This window comes from Otolemur garnettii, unplaced genomic scaffold (assembly GCF_000181295.1).
Source record: "Otolemur garnettii isolate 467f Iridium unplaced genomic scaffold, OtoGar3 scaffold00021, whole genome shotgun sequence".
In the NCBI taxonomy this organism is placed as follows: domain Eukaryota; kingdom Metazoa; phylum Chordata; class Mammalia; order Primates; family Galagidae; genus Otolemur; species Otolemur garnettii.
Window position 1 is genome coordinate 18,226,916 of NW_003852416.1, and position 13,495 is coordinate 18,240,410.

General features: G+C 48.3%; 1 protein-coding gene across 1 annotated transcript in view; it reads right to left on the reverse strand.

Moving 5' to 3' along the window:
- Positions 1 to 5,308: 5,308 nt before the first annotated feature.
- The window catches only part of GBF1 (golgi brefeldin A resistant guanine nucleotide exchange factor 1), a 134,332-nt gene continuing 126,145 nt past the window's right edge, over positions 5,309 to 13,495 (reverse strand). Inside the window, exons 28-39 of the mRNA XM_023511785.1 lie at positions 12,345 to 12,570; positions 11,379 to 11,539; positions 11,000 to 11,246; positions 10,663 to 10,868; positions 10,388 to 10,444; positions 8,437 to 8,587; positions 8,200 to 8,330; positions 7,615 to 7,716; positions 7,224 to 7,337; positions 6,905 to 7,085; positions 6,628 to 6,756; positions 5,309 to 6,180 (exon numbers count right to left, since the gene is read on the reverse strand). Of these exons, the coding sequence (XP_023367553.1) occupies positions 5,900 to 6,180; positions 6,628 to 6,756; positions 6,905 to 7,085; positions 7,224 to 7,337; positions 7,615 to 7,716; positions 8,200 to 8,330; positions 8,437 to 8,587; positions 10,388 to 10,444; positions 10,663 to 10,868; positions 11,000 to 11,246; positions 11,379 to 11,539; positions 12,345 to 12,570 (1,986 nt within the window). The 3' untranslated portion in view covers positions 5,309 to 5,899. The remainder of the gene's footprint in view (positions 6,181 to 6,627; positions 6,757 to 6,904; positions 7,086 to 7,223; positions 7,338 to 7,614; positions 7,717 to 8,199; positions 8,331 to 8,436; positions 8,588 to 10,387; positions 10,445 to 10,662; positions 10,869 to 10,999; positions 11,247 to 11,378; positions 11,540 to 12,344; positions 12,571 to 13,495) is intronic.

A 13,495-nucleotide genomic window follows, 5' to 3' on the forward strand; every position in this document is an offset into this window, starting at 1 on the left:
AGCTCACAGCAACCTCCAACTCCTGGGCTCAAGCAAGTCTCCTGCCTCAGCCTCCCAAGTAGCTGGGACTACAGGCGCCCGCCACAATGCCTGGCCATTTTTGGGTTGCAGCCATCATTGTTGTTTGGCGGGCCCAGGCTGGGGATTCGAACCTGCCACCTTAGGTATATGTGGCTGACGCCTTAGCCGCTTGAACCACAGGCGCCCAGCCTCAACCTTTTATATTTCATGATGAGCTACAGAAAATATGCTTAGCTTTGGAAGTTTTCTGCACCACAACCACCTCTACTTCTGAATGGAAGATATGTCATTATAGGAAAGAACATGAGGATTATTTATTTATTTTTCTGAAACAGTGTCTCATTCTGTTGCTGTGGGTAGAGTGCTGTGGCATCATCATAGCTCACAGCAACCATAAACTCTTGGGCTCAAGCCATCCTCTTGCCTCAGTCTCCCAAAGAGCTGGGACTACAGGTGCCTGCCATGATCCCCGGCTAGCTTTTCTTTCTTTCTTTTTGAATTTATTAATAGTTTATCACTCATATTTATAGTTCAGGAACACAGGTCAGTGACAAACATCTATGTAAATCAGCCCAAAGAAATTCTTTATATTTCAAAATTACTTTACAATCTGAAAGACACCAGCCTTCTTCATCTCCTCAAAATCTTTCAGAGAATCATAATTTCCGTAGAAATCTGCATATGCCTTCTTTCTTGGTTCAGCCACAGCTTACCAAACTTATAGAAAGCTGCAACCCCCAGGGATACAACAAATGCTCCAATAATATAAATCTTCAAGTGCCTGGCCAAGAGGCCACGCATCTGAGGTTTGGCCAAAGCACTGGAAGCCATGGTAGTTACTGTCCTTGATGGGTATTGCCAACCTCAACACGTCCTTCCCAGCTGAGGAACACACATAAACTGCCTAGCTTTTCTGTTTTTAGCAGAGATGGGGTCTTGCTCTTGCTCAGGCTGGTCTCCACCTCCAACTCAAGCAATTCACTCACCCTGGTCTCCTAGAGTGCTAGGATTATAGGTGTGAGCCACCATGTCTGGCCGAACATAATGTTTAGAGTTAAACTGACCTGGGTTTGGTTCCCAAGTCCCTAACTTCAGTGACTTGGCCTCTCTGAACCTGTAGAGGAGAAATATCTCTAAAATGTTGTTTGAGGGTTGGTGCCCATAGCACAACGGTTATGGCACTGGCAATATGGTCTGGGTTAGAACCTGACCTGGGCCAGCTAAACAACAATGACAACTGCAACAAAAAAAATAGCCGGGTGTTGTGGTGGGTGCCTTGTAGTCCCAGCTACTTGGGAGGCTGAGGCAAGAGAATCACCTAAGCCCAAGAATTTGAGGTTGCTGTGAGCTGTGACACCATGGCACTCTACCAAGGGCAACATAGTGAGACTCTGTTTCAAAATAAATAAATAAATAAAATAAAATGTTGTTTGATCAGTGTACTTAATACTGACACACCTAGACACTCTAACAATGTCAAGTCTCTTGAGCTAGGGTTTTGGGTCATGGAACCATCTCTAGCTTTCCTCTGGACTTTGGAAAATCTGCTATGCTAGATTTCTGGTAGGAGATGTCATTAAGACCAGCATTTCCTCTTGACTATGCTATTACTTTCCTCAAAGGTTTTGTCACTTCCATATCACCAAACCATTCTCCCTCGTTGGTCGGAATTGAGGCCAGAGTATTAGTTCCTCTTGAAGCTTCCTTTGCTTTCAAAGAGACAACATTTTCAACAACACAACTCATGCATGTATTGGCTGCTCTTTTCATAACAGATGGGACTTCTGGCAAATGTTTTTCTTTGCTACCCACCAAGGAGAGGGTCAGTTTGCAGTTGTTTTCCTATTTTCTCTTTTTTTTAGAGACAGAGTCTCACTCTGTCACCTTAGGTAAAGTGCTGTGGCACCACAGCTCACAGCAACCTCCAGCTCTTGGGCTTAGGTGATTCTCTTGCCTCAGCCTCCGAGTAGCTGGGACTACAGGTGCCCGCCACAACACCCGGCTATTTTTAGTTGCAGTTTGACCGGGTTCCAACTCACTATCCTCAGTATATGGGGCTGGCACCCTACTCACTGAGCCACAGGTGCCGCTCTTCTTTCCTATTTTCTGAGATCAATTAAGGGACATTGGAGTTGTTATTCCTTTGTTTATAGGATGGCCTTCTTTGCAGCAGCTAATACTATTTTCCCCAAAAGGAAACACATGGAAACTTCTAAAAGCAGAGTTTGTAGGAGTCAGATGGGAGAATAGAGACAGTATTGCTGAGGCTGAGTGCCCTACTCTCTAGCTGGCTATAGATTCAGGGTTTCTCTATTCACCCATAGAGACCTCTGCCCCTCCTAATTTTCCCAGGGGAGGGTTGGGCAAGGTTTCAGGTTAGTGTGGAAACCAGGTGTGGTCTGGCTTTGGGAGGAAAAGGAAGAGAAGAGAAAGTATGGGAGGTTAAGGTTTCATGTCTTAGTATTTTATCGCATCAGGCTGTTCCCACTTCTGAGGCACCCTTTTCTACAGGGAGGCACTTGCAGGAATTCAAATGCCCAGCAGTGTGGACATGCTGAGCAAAAGGAAGCTTGCAGTACTGAGGATCATATAGCCTGCTGGGCCCCAGGGAATGGGTGAGTGCCCTAAGTCTCCATGAGGGAGGCCAGCTGGTAATACAACAGGGTTCCACTTTCCTCCATGCACCGGGGGGGAAGCCAAGGTGATGTAGATACCTTGCTTGGAAAAGCTTAATACACAGCATTCTGAATCCCACTTGGAGGAGGGGAAAAACACACTTAAAAGTGTTCAGCTAGACTCAGTAACAATCAACACAGAACACTTCTGTGACCAAATGTGTGGAGTCTCCCTAGTTCCATCAAGGAAGTAGTCAGTTATGCTGCTGACAGCAGATAGGTGTCCTCTAATTCAATCCTGATACTATCTACTGCAGATAGATCCCATAGGCTGAGGACTCAGTCCTCAATACAGCATCCCTATCACTTCCAACACCAATCACAAGCCCCAGGTTGTTTTGCCTGACTGGCTATAAATCCAGTTTCCCTAACTGCCTCCTTGGGTATGATTAATTTGCTAAAGTGATTTACAGAATTCAGGGACACACATACTTACATTTACTAGTTTATTACTAAGAATATTTTAAAGGATACAAATAAACATCCAGATGAAGAGAGATGTAGGACATAAAAGTGAAGTCTAGAAGTATCCTGAGTGTGAGAACTTCTGTTCCCATGGAATTGGTATGTGCCACTCTCTGGGCATATGGACTGTTCTTGTTTACCTCCAGCTATACAGAAGTTCTCTCAACCTTGTCTATTCTTTTCTTTTCTTTCTTTCTTTTTTTTTTTTTTTTTTAGATAAGAGTCTCACTTTATTGCTCAGGCTGAGTACCCTGCCTAGCTCACAGCAATCTCAAACTCTTGGGTTCAAGTGATCCTCCTGCTTCAGCCTCCTGAGTAGTTGGGACTACAGGTGCCTGCCACAATGACTGGCTAAGGTTTTCTATTTTTAGTAGAGACAGTCTCTTTCTCTGGCTCATTTGAACTGGTCTTGAACTCCTGAGTTCAAGGGATCCTCTTGCCTCAGCCTCCTAGAGTGCTAGGATTACAGGCATGAGTCACCATACCAGGCCCTCCTTTTGAGTTTCTTTTTTTTTTTTTTTGAGACAGAGCCTCAAGCTGTCCCCCTGGGTAGAGTGCCGTGGCATTACAGCTCACAGCAACCTCCAACTCCTGGACTCAAGCAAGCCCCCCGCCCCCCCCCCCAAAGTAGCGAGGACCACAGGCCCCTGCCACAACGGCTGGCTACTTTTTTTGGTTGCAGCCATCATTGTTGTTTGGCGGGCCCAGGCTGGATTTGCACGCTCCACCTTAGGAGTATGTGGCTGGCGCCTTAGCCACTTGAGCCACAGGCGCCAAGCCCCTTTTGAGTTTCTATAGTGGTTTTATTACATAGGCATGATTGACTAAACCACTGGCAATTAATGATTGCCTTAACTTTCAGCCTTTCTGCTCTGGAGGTTGGGTGGTAGGACTGAAAGTCCCAGTCCTCTCATTTTGCCTTGGTGAACATCCTCATTCTGAAACAATCTAGGGGGCTGCTGGCCATCAGTCAACTCAGTTTTCAAAAAGCCATCAATTTGGGCCTGGTGCAGTGGTGCTCATGCTTGAGCAAGAGCAAGACCCTATTTTTACTAAAAATAGAAAAATTAGGCAAACGTGGTGGGCACCTGAAGTTCCAGCTACTTGGGTGGCTGAGACAGGAGGATCCCTTGAGCCCAGAACTTAGAGGTTACTGTGAGCTATGACACCATAACATTCTAGTGTTGGTCAACAGAGTGAGAATCTGTATTAAAAAAGAAAAAAAAGATATCACTTTGGAGATTCTAAGGATTTTAAGAGTTTGTAGACCAGGAAGCAGGGTTGAAGACAAATATGTATTTTATAGCATTACATACCCACACTCATACTTATTTTACAAATATGTGTTTTATAGCATCATGTACCCATACTCACCTCAGTGCTTGAGAGGCCACACCATGCACAATCTCACCTGTCTTATCCTGATGCATAGGGAGAGAAGGGGAGTATCCTCTAATCATGTGTCAGTTACGGGTGGATGGAGGCTGCAGGACAGGGAAAAATTGCCCCTTTTTGATTTGGGGTCAAAATTAATGCCCTTCAGCCAGGTGTGGTGGTATGTGTCTGTAGACCTAGCTACTTGAGAGGCTGGGGTGGGAGGGTCCCTTGAGCCCTAGAATTTGAGGCTACAGTAAGCTATCATTGCATCTCTGTACTCCAGCCCAGGCAATAGAGCAAGACGCTGTCTCTTAAAAAAAAAAAAAAAAAAAGGATCTCCCCCACGAGAACCATGACTACAGATATGGGAAAGATGCCCCTCCACCTCTTAAAGCCTTAAGAGCTCCTTTGTGCTCTTGAACTATGAGGTACATCTGTGGGAAGACTTTGGAATAAATGCTATTCAGCCCTGACTCATCATGCCACTGACCCCAGTCCAGGCTATCTCCCATGTCTCCCTTGGAGCAGTTACTCGAAGAAGATAACTGCCTGAGCCCCTGGCACACCTGTGGTGACAAGTGCACACTGCTGTGGCAGTGGGAGGGGCAGCAGTGTGAAGGAATTCTGACCCCAGTCCTAGCATTTAGCTGGTGGCTGGGGCAAGGTAGGCTAAACTACTGGTAGGCTCAGCTGTATTTTACTATTCATAGACAGTCCTGGGCATCACAGTAACATGGACAGTTCAAGAAGGAAACCAGAGGGAAAGGCAATGATGTTGTACTAAGATATTTATTATATCATAAAAAGTCCACTGTTGTCCTGTTTTTCCATATGTACATGCTCCTGTGGGCAGTCCCCCATTCAGCCCTGCCTGCCCACTCTCCATGGTGCCAGTCAGCTCTCCAAATTGACCAACTAATTAGTAAAAGAGGAAGAACTGGAGGAGGTGGCCCAGGGCTGATGGGAGTGGGATAGGAGAGGGGAACAAAGTGCAGAGTGGTTGGGTGTGGCTTTCAATGCCTGAACATGGGCAGGAGGGGCACATAGGCAGGCACTGCAAGGTTGGCACAGTGATGCCTCCCCAGAACTGCCAGGCTGGAGACAGAAGCTGCAGGTGACACCTGAGTGCACTCTCAGGGGCTGGACCCCCAGGAATGGCGAGCAGAAGAGGAAGGTCCCACAGTCTGATTGTGGGGCTCTCTCCACTGGGGCTATCAAAGTTCTCTTTTTCAGGCCCCTGTCCAAGTGGCAGTGACAGCAGCTTGGACTAGGCCTGAAGAGTCTGTGGCCCCCAGGACAGCCAGAGGGGGGCCAGGTTAGCCTGGTGGGAAGCACTGGTCCTGATCTCTGAGGGACCTGCCTTAGTTGACCTCAGAGGTGGGTATGGGGTCTGTGGGGCGTGGTGTGGCGAGGAGGGGCACTGGTGAGGTGGCCTCAATGAGTGCAGGGTTGAGGATGATGGGCAGAGTCATGGGTGGAACTCCCACTTGCAGTGGGGAGGCCAAGGGTTGCAGGATCAGTGGGGGCTGAGCCAAGGGTGGAGGCCCATCTGGGCTGGGGCTCAGCCTGCTGGGGCTAGAGGCCACTGGTGATCCTGGGGAGCTGCTGCTGGCTACTCGGGGGCCCTCAGGCTTCTCAAAGTCTGTAGGGAGAGCAAGATGGCTGCAATCAGACTCTTTTTATTGGCATAAGACAAATTCCCATATCCCCCAGCTGATTTACCAAATCTCTGTTCCTCCCAATCCCTGTGAACAAAATGACCCTTCCTAGGCTAAAATGTTGGTTATTTCCCTCAAAGCTCTATCTTCTCTCCCCTTTCAGGTTAATTGTGGTTTGCTCTTTATTAGAATCCCTGACGGGCAACCTCTGCATATTCAATCCAAGTCCCTGACTCAGCCTTCTCCCAAGTTTAGGGATTTCAGGTAGCAAGCTCATCATATCTTATGTGTACCTGCCATTTCCCATAGGCTGAGCAGACAAACAAGACTCACAGAACATGTGTAGCAGCAATCCCATGCTTCCCTGGGCTTCCTCTTAAGGCCTCCTATTTGCTGCCTAACAACCAGCAGGCTGGCCTGGAAGGACTCACCACAGGCTCCTAGTTCAGAAGGTGTCTCTGGAGGAGGTGGATGGCCTGTTGTCCTGGTGTCGCCAGCAGCAGCAGTCAGTTGGGGTGAGGCCATAGGTTTTTGGCTGTGAGGCTCCATAGGCATGGGGTCTAGGGAGGTAAAGGATCCAGATGACAGCTCTTAGAGGTTTCTTTCCCACAGAGCCTAGTTACCCACCAGGCTTTCCACCCAGCTATGGCATACAGAATGAATTCAGTTCTGAGGAATCTTTTTATAGAGCTGGGCTGAGCCCCCTACCCTGGATGACAGTCTGCTTGAAGAGCTCATCTCTTAGGTGGGGCAGAAAACAGTCAATGCGTTCCCAGGTGATCTCCCAGAGGGCTGAGGGGCTACCTCCTCGTGCATCTGCACTGTGGAAAATCTCTGCTGTGTCCATCACTAGGAGCATGTTCTTCAGAGATTCAGGGATGGCCTCTGACTGTGGGACCATGAGAATAGGAGATAGAACACAGGGAGATATGGTAAGGGGGAGGTAGCTGGGAAGGGGGAGGTAGGTAGCAAGGGGGAAACAGCAAGTCTTTCCAGTAGGTAGGAGTTGAGCTGAGATAAAACATACCAGTAAGTCACTGGAGCCTGCATGCATGTACTTGTCCATGAAGTCCAAGATGGTGAGCCAGAGGGCCGCAAAAGTAGAGAGTGACAGCAGTGGAGACAGGTGCTGTAGGAAGACCTATGGCCCACCAGTTCCCTTCAGCCAAAGGTAGTATATGAGCCTTCTGCACCCCTCTCTAAGGCTGGGAGGCAAGCCTGACTTTCATGGGACTCTTAGATCAGACATTCCTCTGAAATCCAGAATCCTCCCGGTCCCTGGGTCCTGCTGAGTCTCCATAACTGAGAGTCATGAGCACCTATGTTGCAACTTTAGGTTCTGCCAGAAGCCTGGAATCTCCCTTTGGGAAAAGGCAGGTGTGGGGAAGAGCAGGTAGATATGGGGTAGTAAGTAGTACCTTAGAGAGCAGTGTGGAGGCCCTCATACGGGTCTCCTCCATCCCGCCCACATCTGCAGGGCTAATGTTCTCCAAGAGCTTGGTCAGCAGAGGAAATAGCACCTGGTAAGTAAACATCCAATGTCTCCTTAGTAGGGTCAGGTGGGCAGCCTTGCTTCAAGGAAGCCAGGGGTTTGGGTGCATGGGCACAGAGCAGAAAGGAAGGTAGAACACAGGCTAATAACTGATATTAGGGGCCCCTCATCTGCCCTGCTCTCATCATCTTAGGATTTGAACTGTATCTTAAGACAGTAGAGGCTTGGCGCCTGTGGCTCAAGTGGCTAAGGTGCCAGCCACATACACCCAAGGTGGCGGGTTCGAATCCAGCCCGGGCCCGCCAAACAACAATGATGGCTGCAACCAAAAAATAGCAGGGCGTTGTGGCGGGCGCCTGTGGTCCCAGCTACTTGGGAGGCTGAGGCAGGAGACTCGCTTGAGCCCAGGAGTGGGAGGTTGCTGTGAGCTGAGATGCCACGGCACTCTACCCAGGGGGACAGCTTGAGGCTCCTGTCTCCAAAAAAAAAAAAAAGACAGTAGAAGTCCTACCTTGTTAAAGCAGGACTCCCATTCCAAGGCATCTAGCTTTTGCAGGTCGTGTACCAGCAGTGCCCGCTGCAGATAGGTCAAAGCCTGCATCCGTACCTGGCGCCGGGCATCACAGCATAAGCAGGCAATGCCTGGGAGGGAGAGCTCGGTCACACTCCTTCTGGTATTTTGATCCAGGTGCTCTCCAAGCTCCAGTTCTACCTTCCCCCCTCTCCCCAACTGCTCCCCTAGGATTACCCTGCAGTAATGGGCACCAGCAGTGAGCCCAGAGGGTGCGTGAATCTGCTTCGATCCTCCGGCCATCTGTGTCCAGATGGCGCTGCTCTTCTGCCCATGAGCTGTAGATAGAGGCCGCCCGCGTGTGCAGGGTGTGCATCAAGTCTAGCAACTGGGACCACAGGAGGGGGTAGGACATGAGTGAGGTTAGGTCTGCTGGACTCTTTCTTCCCTCCCCCTTCACTGTCCCTGACTGAGTCCTCAGGTAGAAACTAGCATCCATCACATCCCTCCACATCTCTCACTACTAGCTTTTCCTTGACTCAATGAGCTAGTTTAATTGCTCTAGTCCCAGCCATGTTTCTCTAAGTCAGGTATTACTCATGGTAGAAGAGACTTTTAGATGTGTGGACTAAGGATTTTTTTGTTGCCCTCAGTAGAATGCTATGGCATCACAGCTCACAGCAACCTCAAACTCTTAGACTTAAGTGATTCCCTTGCCTTAGCTTCTCAAGTAGCTGGGACTACAGGTGCCCACCACAACACCTGGCTATTTTTTGGTTGCTGTTATCATTGTTGTTTAGCAGGCCCGGGCTGGGCTTGAACCCACCAGCCTAGGTGTATGTGGCTGGCACCTTACTCACTGAGCTATGGGCACTGAGGCTGGACTAAGGATTAGTAACACTAAATTATAGTGTTACAGTGAGAAAGGTAATGTAATTATATATAATTACAGTGAGAAAGGTACATTTCTTTTCAATTCTACTTCACGCCTTCTGATGATAGAAAGCCTCATCTTAATTTCATTGTACTTATTTTTTACTTTTTCTTTTTTTTTTTTTTTTTTTTTTTTGAGACAGAGCCTCAAGCTGTCCCCCTGGGTAGAGTGCTATGGCATTACAGCTCACAGCAACCTCTAACTCCTGGGCTCAAGCGAGTCTCCTGCCTCTGCCTCCCAAGTAGCTGGGACCACAGGCGCCCGCCACAACGCCCGGCTATTTTTTGGTTGCAGCCGTCATTGTTGTTTGGCAGGTCCGGGCTGGGGATTCGAACCTGCCACCTTAGGTGTACGTGGCTGGCGCCTTAGCCGGTTGAGCTACAGGCGCCGAGCCTATTTTTTACTTTTTCTTGAGACATAGTCTCACTCAGTATCCCTTGGTAGAGTATGGTGGCATCATAGCTCACAGCAACCTCAAATTCATGGGCTCAAGTGATCCTCTTATCTCAGCCTCCCAAATAGCTGGAATTATAGGTGCAATAGTGCCTGGCTAGTTTTTCTATTTTTAGTCTTGACTTGTTCAGGTTGGTCTTAAACTCTTGAGCTCAGGTGATGCACTTGCTTTGGCCTCCCAGAGTGCTAGGATTACAGGTATGAGCCATAGTGCCCAGCCCTTGTTAATCTCTTTTTAAAAACAGAAAGCCCAGGCTCGGCACCTGTAGCTCAGCAGCAAGGGTGCCAGCCACATACACTGGGGCTGGCGCATTTGAACCCAGCCAGGGTCTGCCAAACAATGACAACTACAACAACAACAAAATAGCTGGGCGTTGTGATGGGCGCTTGTAGTCCCAGCTACTTGGGAGGCTGAGACAAGAGAATTGCTTGAGCCTAAGAGTTTGACTTTGCTGTGAGCTATGACTCCACAGCACTCAACCGCAGGACGACTGAGACTGTTTCAAAAACAAAAAACAAAAAAACAGTAGAAAGCAACCTCAGGCTCAGAGGCTTTAATGGGTAATAGCATCTGGCCAGATTTAGTAAATTTTTATTTTCATCATTTTTCTAAGGTTATTCCATTTAAGGCAATTTGTTCTTTATTTTTTTAGTGTTATAAAGTCTGTTCACAGGATAAATTTCTTATGTTTTGAATACACAAAGAATTCCTCTTGAAGATAGATAAGAAACTGGTGACAGTGGGTGCCTCTAGTGAGGGGAAACTTTGCAGTTGGAGACAGGAATGAATTGGAAACTTACTTTTATCAGTTTTACCCTTTTGTACCTTTTGAACTTTGTACTGTGCACATATATTACCTATTCAAAAAAGACGTAAACTTTAGTTTAAAATTAAGTTTAAGCAAACAAAGACTTACAGGTGGTCTTGGATAAGGGGAATACAGTGAAGGTGGTGGTCCAGGGCTTGGGCTGGAAACAGATGGGCCCTTCCTCTCAGCCCTGGCTTTCCCTGGCCACACCTTGGCTCCCAGTATTAGGTGCAGGGGAGGAGAGGAAGTAAAGGGTGCCATACTTACGTCCTGACTGACCTGTAAAGACACCGTATGATAACTGGCAGGCACGCTTTCATCTTCATCATCATCACTATGGCCTCCCCGAGTGGTATGTTGGCTGGAGGTTCGAGGCCGCCGAAGCATTGAGCCCTCCTTGGATTTCTTCTTGAAGCGATTCCCTTTGCTATCATATTTGTGACCCTTGCCACGTTTCTCCTGGGACTTGCACCCTGAGCAAAGCCAGACCCAGGTCATACTTCTACAGCAATTGGCACAGAGGCCCTGCTTTTTCCCTCTAGCTATATCTCCCCTGTACATTCACACGGCTACTCCCCCAGTGCCCATTCATCAGGTGACCCACCGCCATTCAGACTGGCCTCTACAAAGATGCGGAGAGTCTTGACGCAGAGCTCAAAGTTGTCAGGTGTGATGTGGGCAGCATCTCGCACGATGAAGGATAGTGATTCCACACACTTGAGCAAGGACTTGGTGTCGTGTGGCCCCAGGTCCAGTCCCACTGTTAGGCTATACTGATTGATCAGGGGTGAAGGGCCTGGCCGGCTGGGCCCTGGCCCTGGCTTGGAGTTATCAATATCATCCTTTCCCACCTGTAGAGTACACAGAGGAGATGGGGACCCAGACTTGATCCTGCCTACTCCTAGATGCCCTCTCGGAGCATCAGAAATCCTTCCCACAGGTCAAAGGGGGAAGACTCACCCATTGCCCATAGGTTCACTCACCACTAACCAACCACTGTTGACCACATCAGCATCTGTGGCTGATCGGTGTATCTTGCCAGGCCTGCCATGGTCAGTGTAAACCTCTGAGTCTGAAGTATACCCTCGGTCCAGGCTCACATCATTTTGATGGTAGGATGGGAGCTCACTGTCTGACTGGGCCCCTATGCCAGGCAGGGAGAAGAGTAGAGTCAGGGTCAGGGTAGGACAGCAGGATAAGGGATACCCTAGACTTTCAGAAGAAAGGTGCTAGGGCCTGGCCTCTCCTCTTTCTAATATGGCTTATTTTCAGCCCTGTTACCAGAGAGCTGAAGGATGGTCTAGACAGCTTCTTTTTTGTTTGTTTGTTTTTGAGACAGAGTCTCACTTTGTCACCCTCAGTAGAGTGCCATGGTGTCATAGCTCACAGCAATCTCAAACTCTTGGGCTCAAGCGATTCTCTTGCCTCAGCCTCCCAAGTAGCTGGGACTACAGGCACCTGCCATAACACCCGGCTGTTTTTAGAGACGAGGTCTCACTGTGGCTCAGGCTGGTCTCAAACTCATGAGCTCAGGAAATCCACCCGCCTTGGCCTCCTAGAGTGCTAGGATGACAGGAACGAGCCACCACGCCCAGCTTACAGCTTCTCTCTTGACTAAATAGGGCAGGTCAGCAGGCTAATTTAGGCTTCTGATGGCATCTAGTAGCAGCTATCAGGGGATGGACCTGGTAGATAGGACACAGTTTCTGGGAAAATAGTCCTCAGGACAGTAGGATGCTTGGCTTTATAGCATTCAGGGTTGCCTACTTGCATTCATGCTATTTAATCTATGGGTACTGGCCAGCAGAAACTGGAAGCTCTGGAAGCAGATGGAGAAGCCAGGGGCATTTAATCTGCTGAATGTAATAACCTATGTTGTTTTCCTGTCCCAGCTCCAGGGTCTGTAACTGTTTATCTGCCAGGCTTAGTCTCCCTGGGTAAGGGCTTACCAGCATCAGGTGCATCGGCCCTGGCTGTGGCCTGCAGAGCAGCTGGAGGCTTCACACCTGAGCCGATGCACTCTAACAGCGTGAAGAGTGTGGCCCAATCATCGCCTGAGTGGATGTTTGCAGCATTTGTTTTAAGAAGTTCATGGAGCCCATATGCAACCTGGTGGCTGACTCGGGACAGCACGCTGGGCTTCATCAGTAGCAAAATGCGAAGGGAGAGCAGTACCTGGGGTAGGAGAGGAGGAAGAGGAGAATGTTTTGTTCTCATCAGTCTCTTTAGACCAGTGAGGAGAGTTTGGCTAAGACTCAACTTAAGATACTGTTGCTCGTGTTTCTTTTTTTTTTAGAGACAGAGTCTCACTTTGTCACCCTCAGTAGAGTGCCGTGGCATCACAGCTCACAGCAACCTCTAGCTCTTGGGGTTAGGTGATTCTCTTGCCTCAGACTCCTGAGTATCTGGGACTACAGGCACCGCCACAACACCCGGCTATTTTTTGTTGCAGTTTGCCCCAGGCTGGGTTTGGACCTGCCACCCTCGGTATATGGGGCCGGTGCCCTACTCACTGAGCCACAGGCGCTGCCCTCTTTTCATTTTTTCAAATAGAAATTTTTATTTAGATAATTATAGGTTCACATGCAATTGTAAGAAATAACATAGGCTCGGTGCCTGTGGCTCAAGTGGCTAAGGTGCCAGCCACATACACTTAAGGTGGAGGGTTCGAATCCAGTTGGGCCCACCAAACAACAATGATGGCTACAACCAAAAAAAAAAATAGCCAGGCATTGTGGCAGGTGCCTGGGGTCCCAGTTACTTGGGAGGCTGAGGCAGGAGACTTGCTTGAGCCCAGGAGTTGGAGGTTGCTGTGAGCTGTGATGCCATAGCACTCTACTCAGGGGGACAGCTTGAGGCTCTGTCTCAAAAAAAAAAAAACACAAAGAGATCCCTTATATACCTTGCTTAGTTTCCCCCAATGGTAACACTATGCAAAACTATAGTATATCACAACGAGGTTTATTGATATAATCCACTGATCTTATATAGATTTCCCAAATTTTACTTGTATTTATATGGGTGTATTATGTTCTACACAATTTTATTACTTTGTATATCTACCACAAGACAACATACCAGTTTCTTTTTTTTTTTTTTT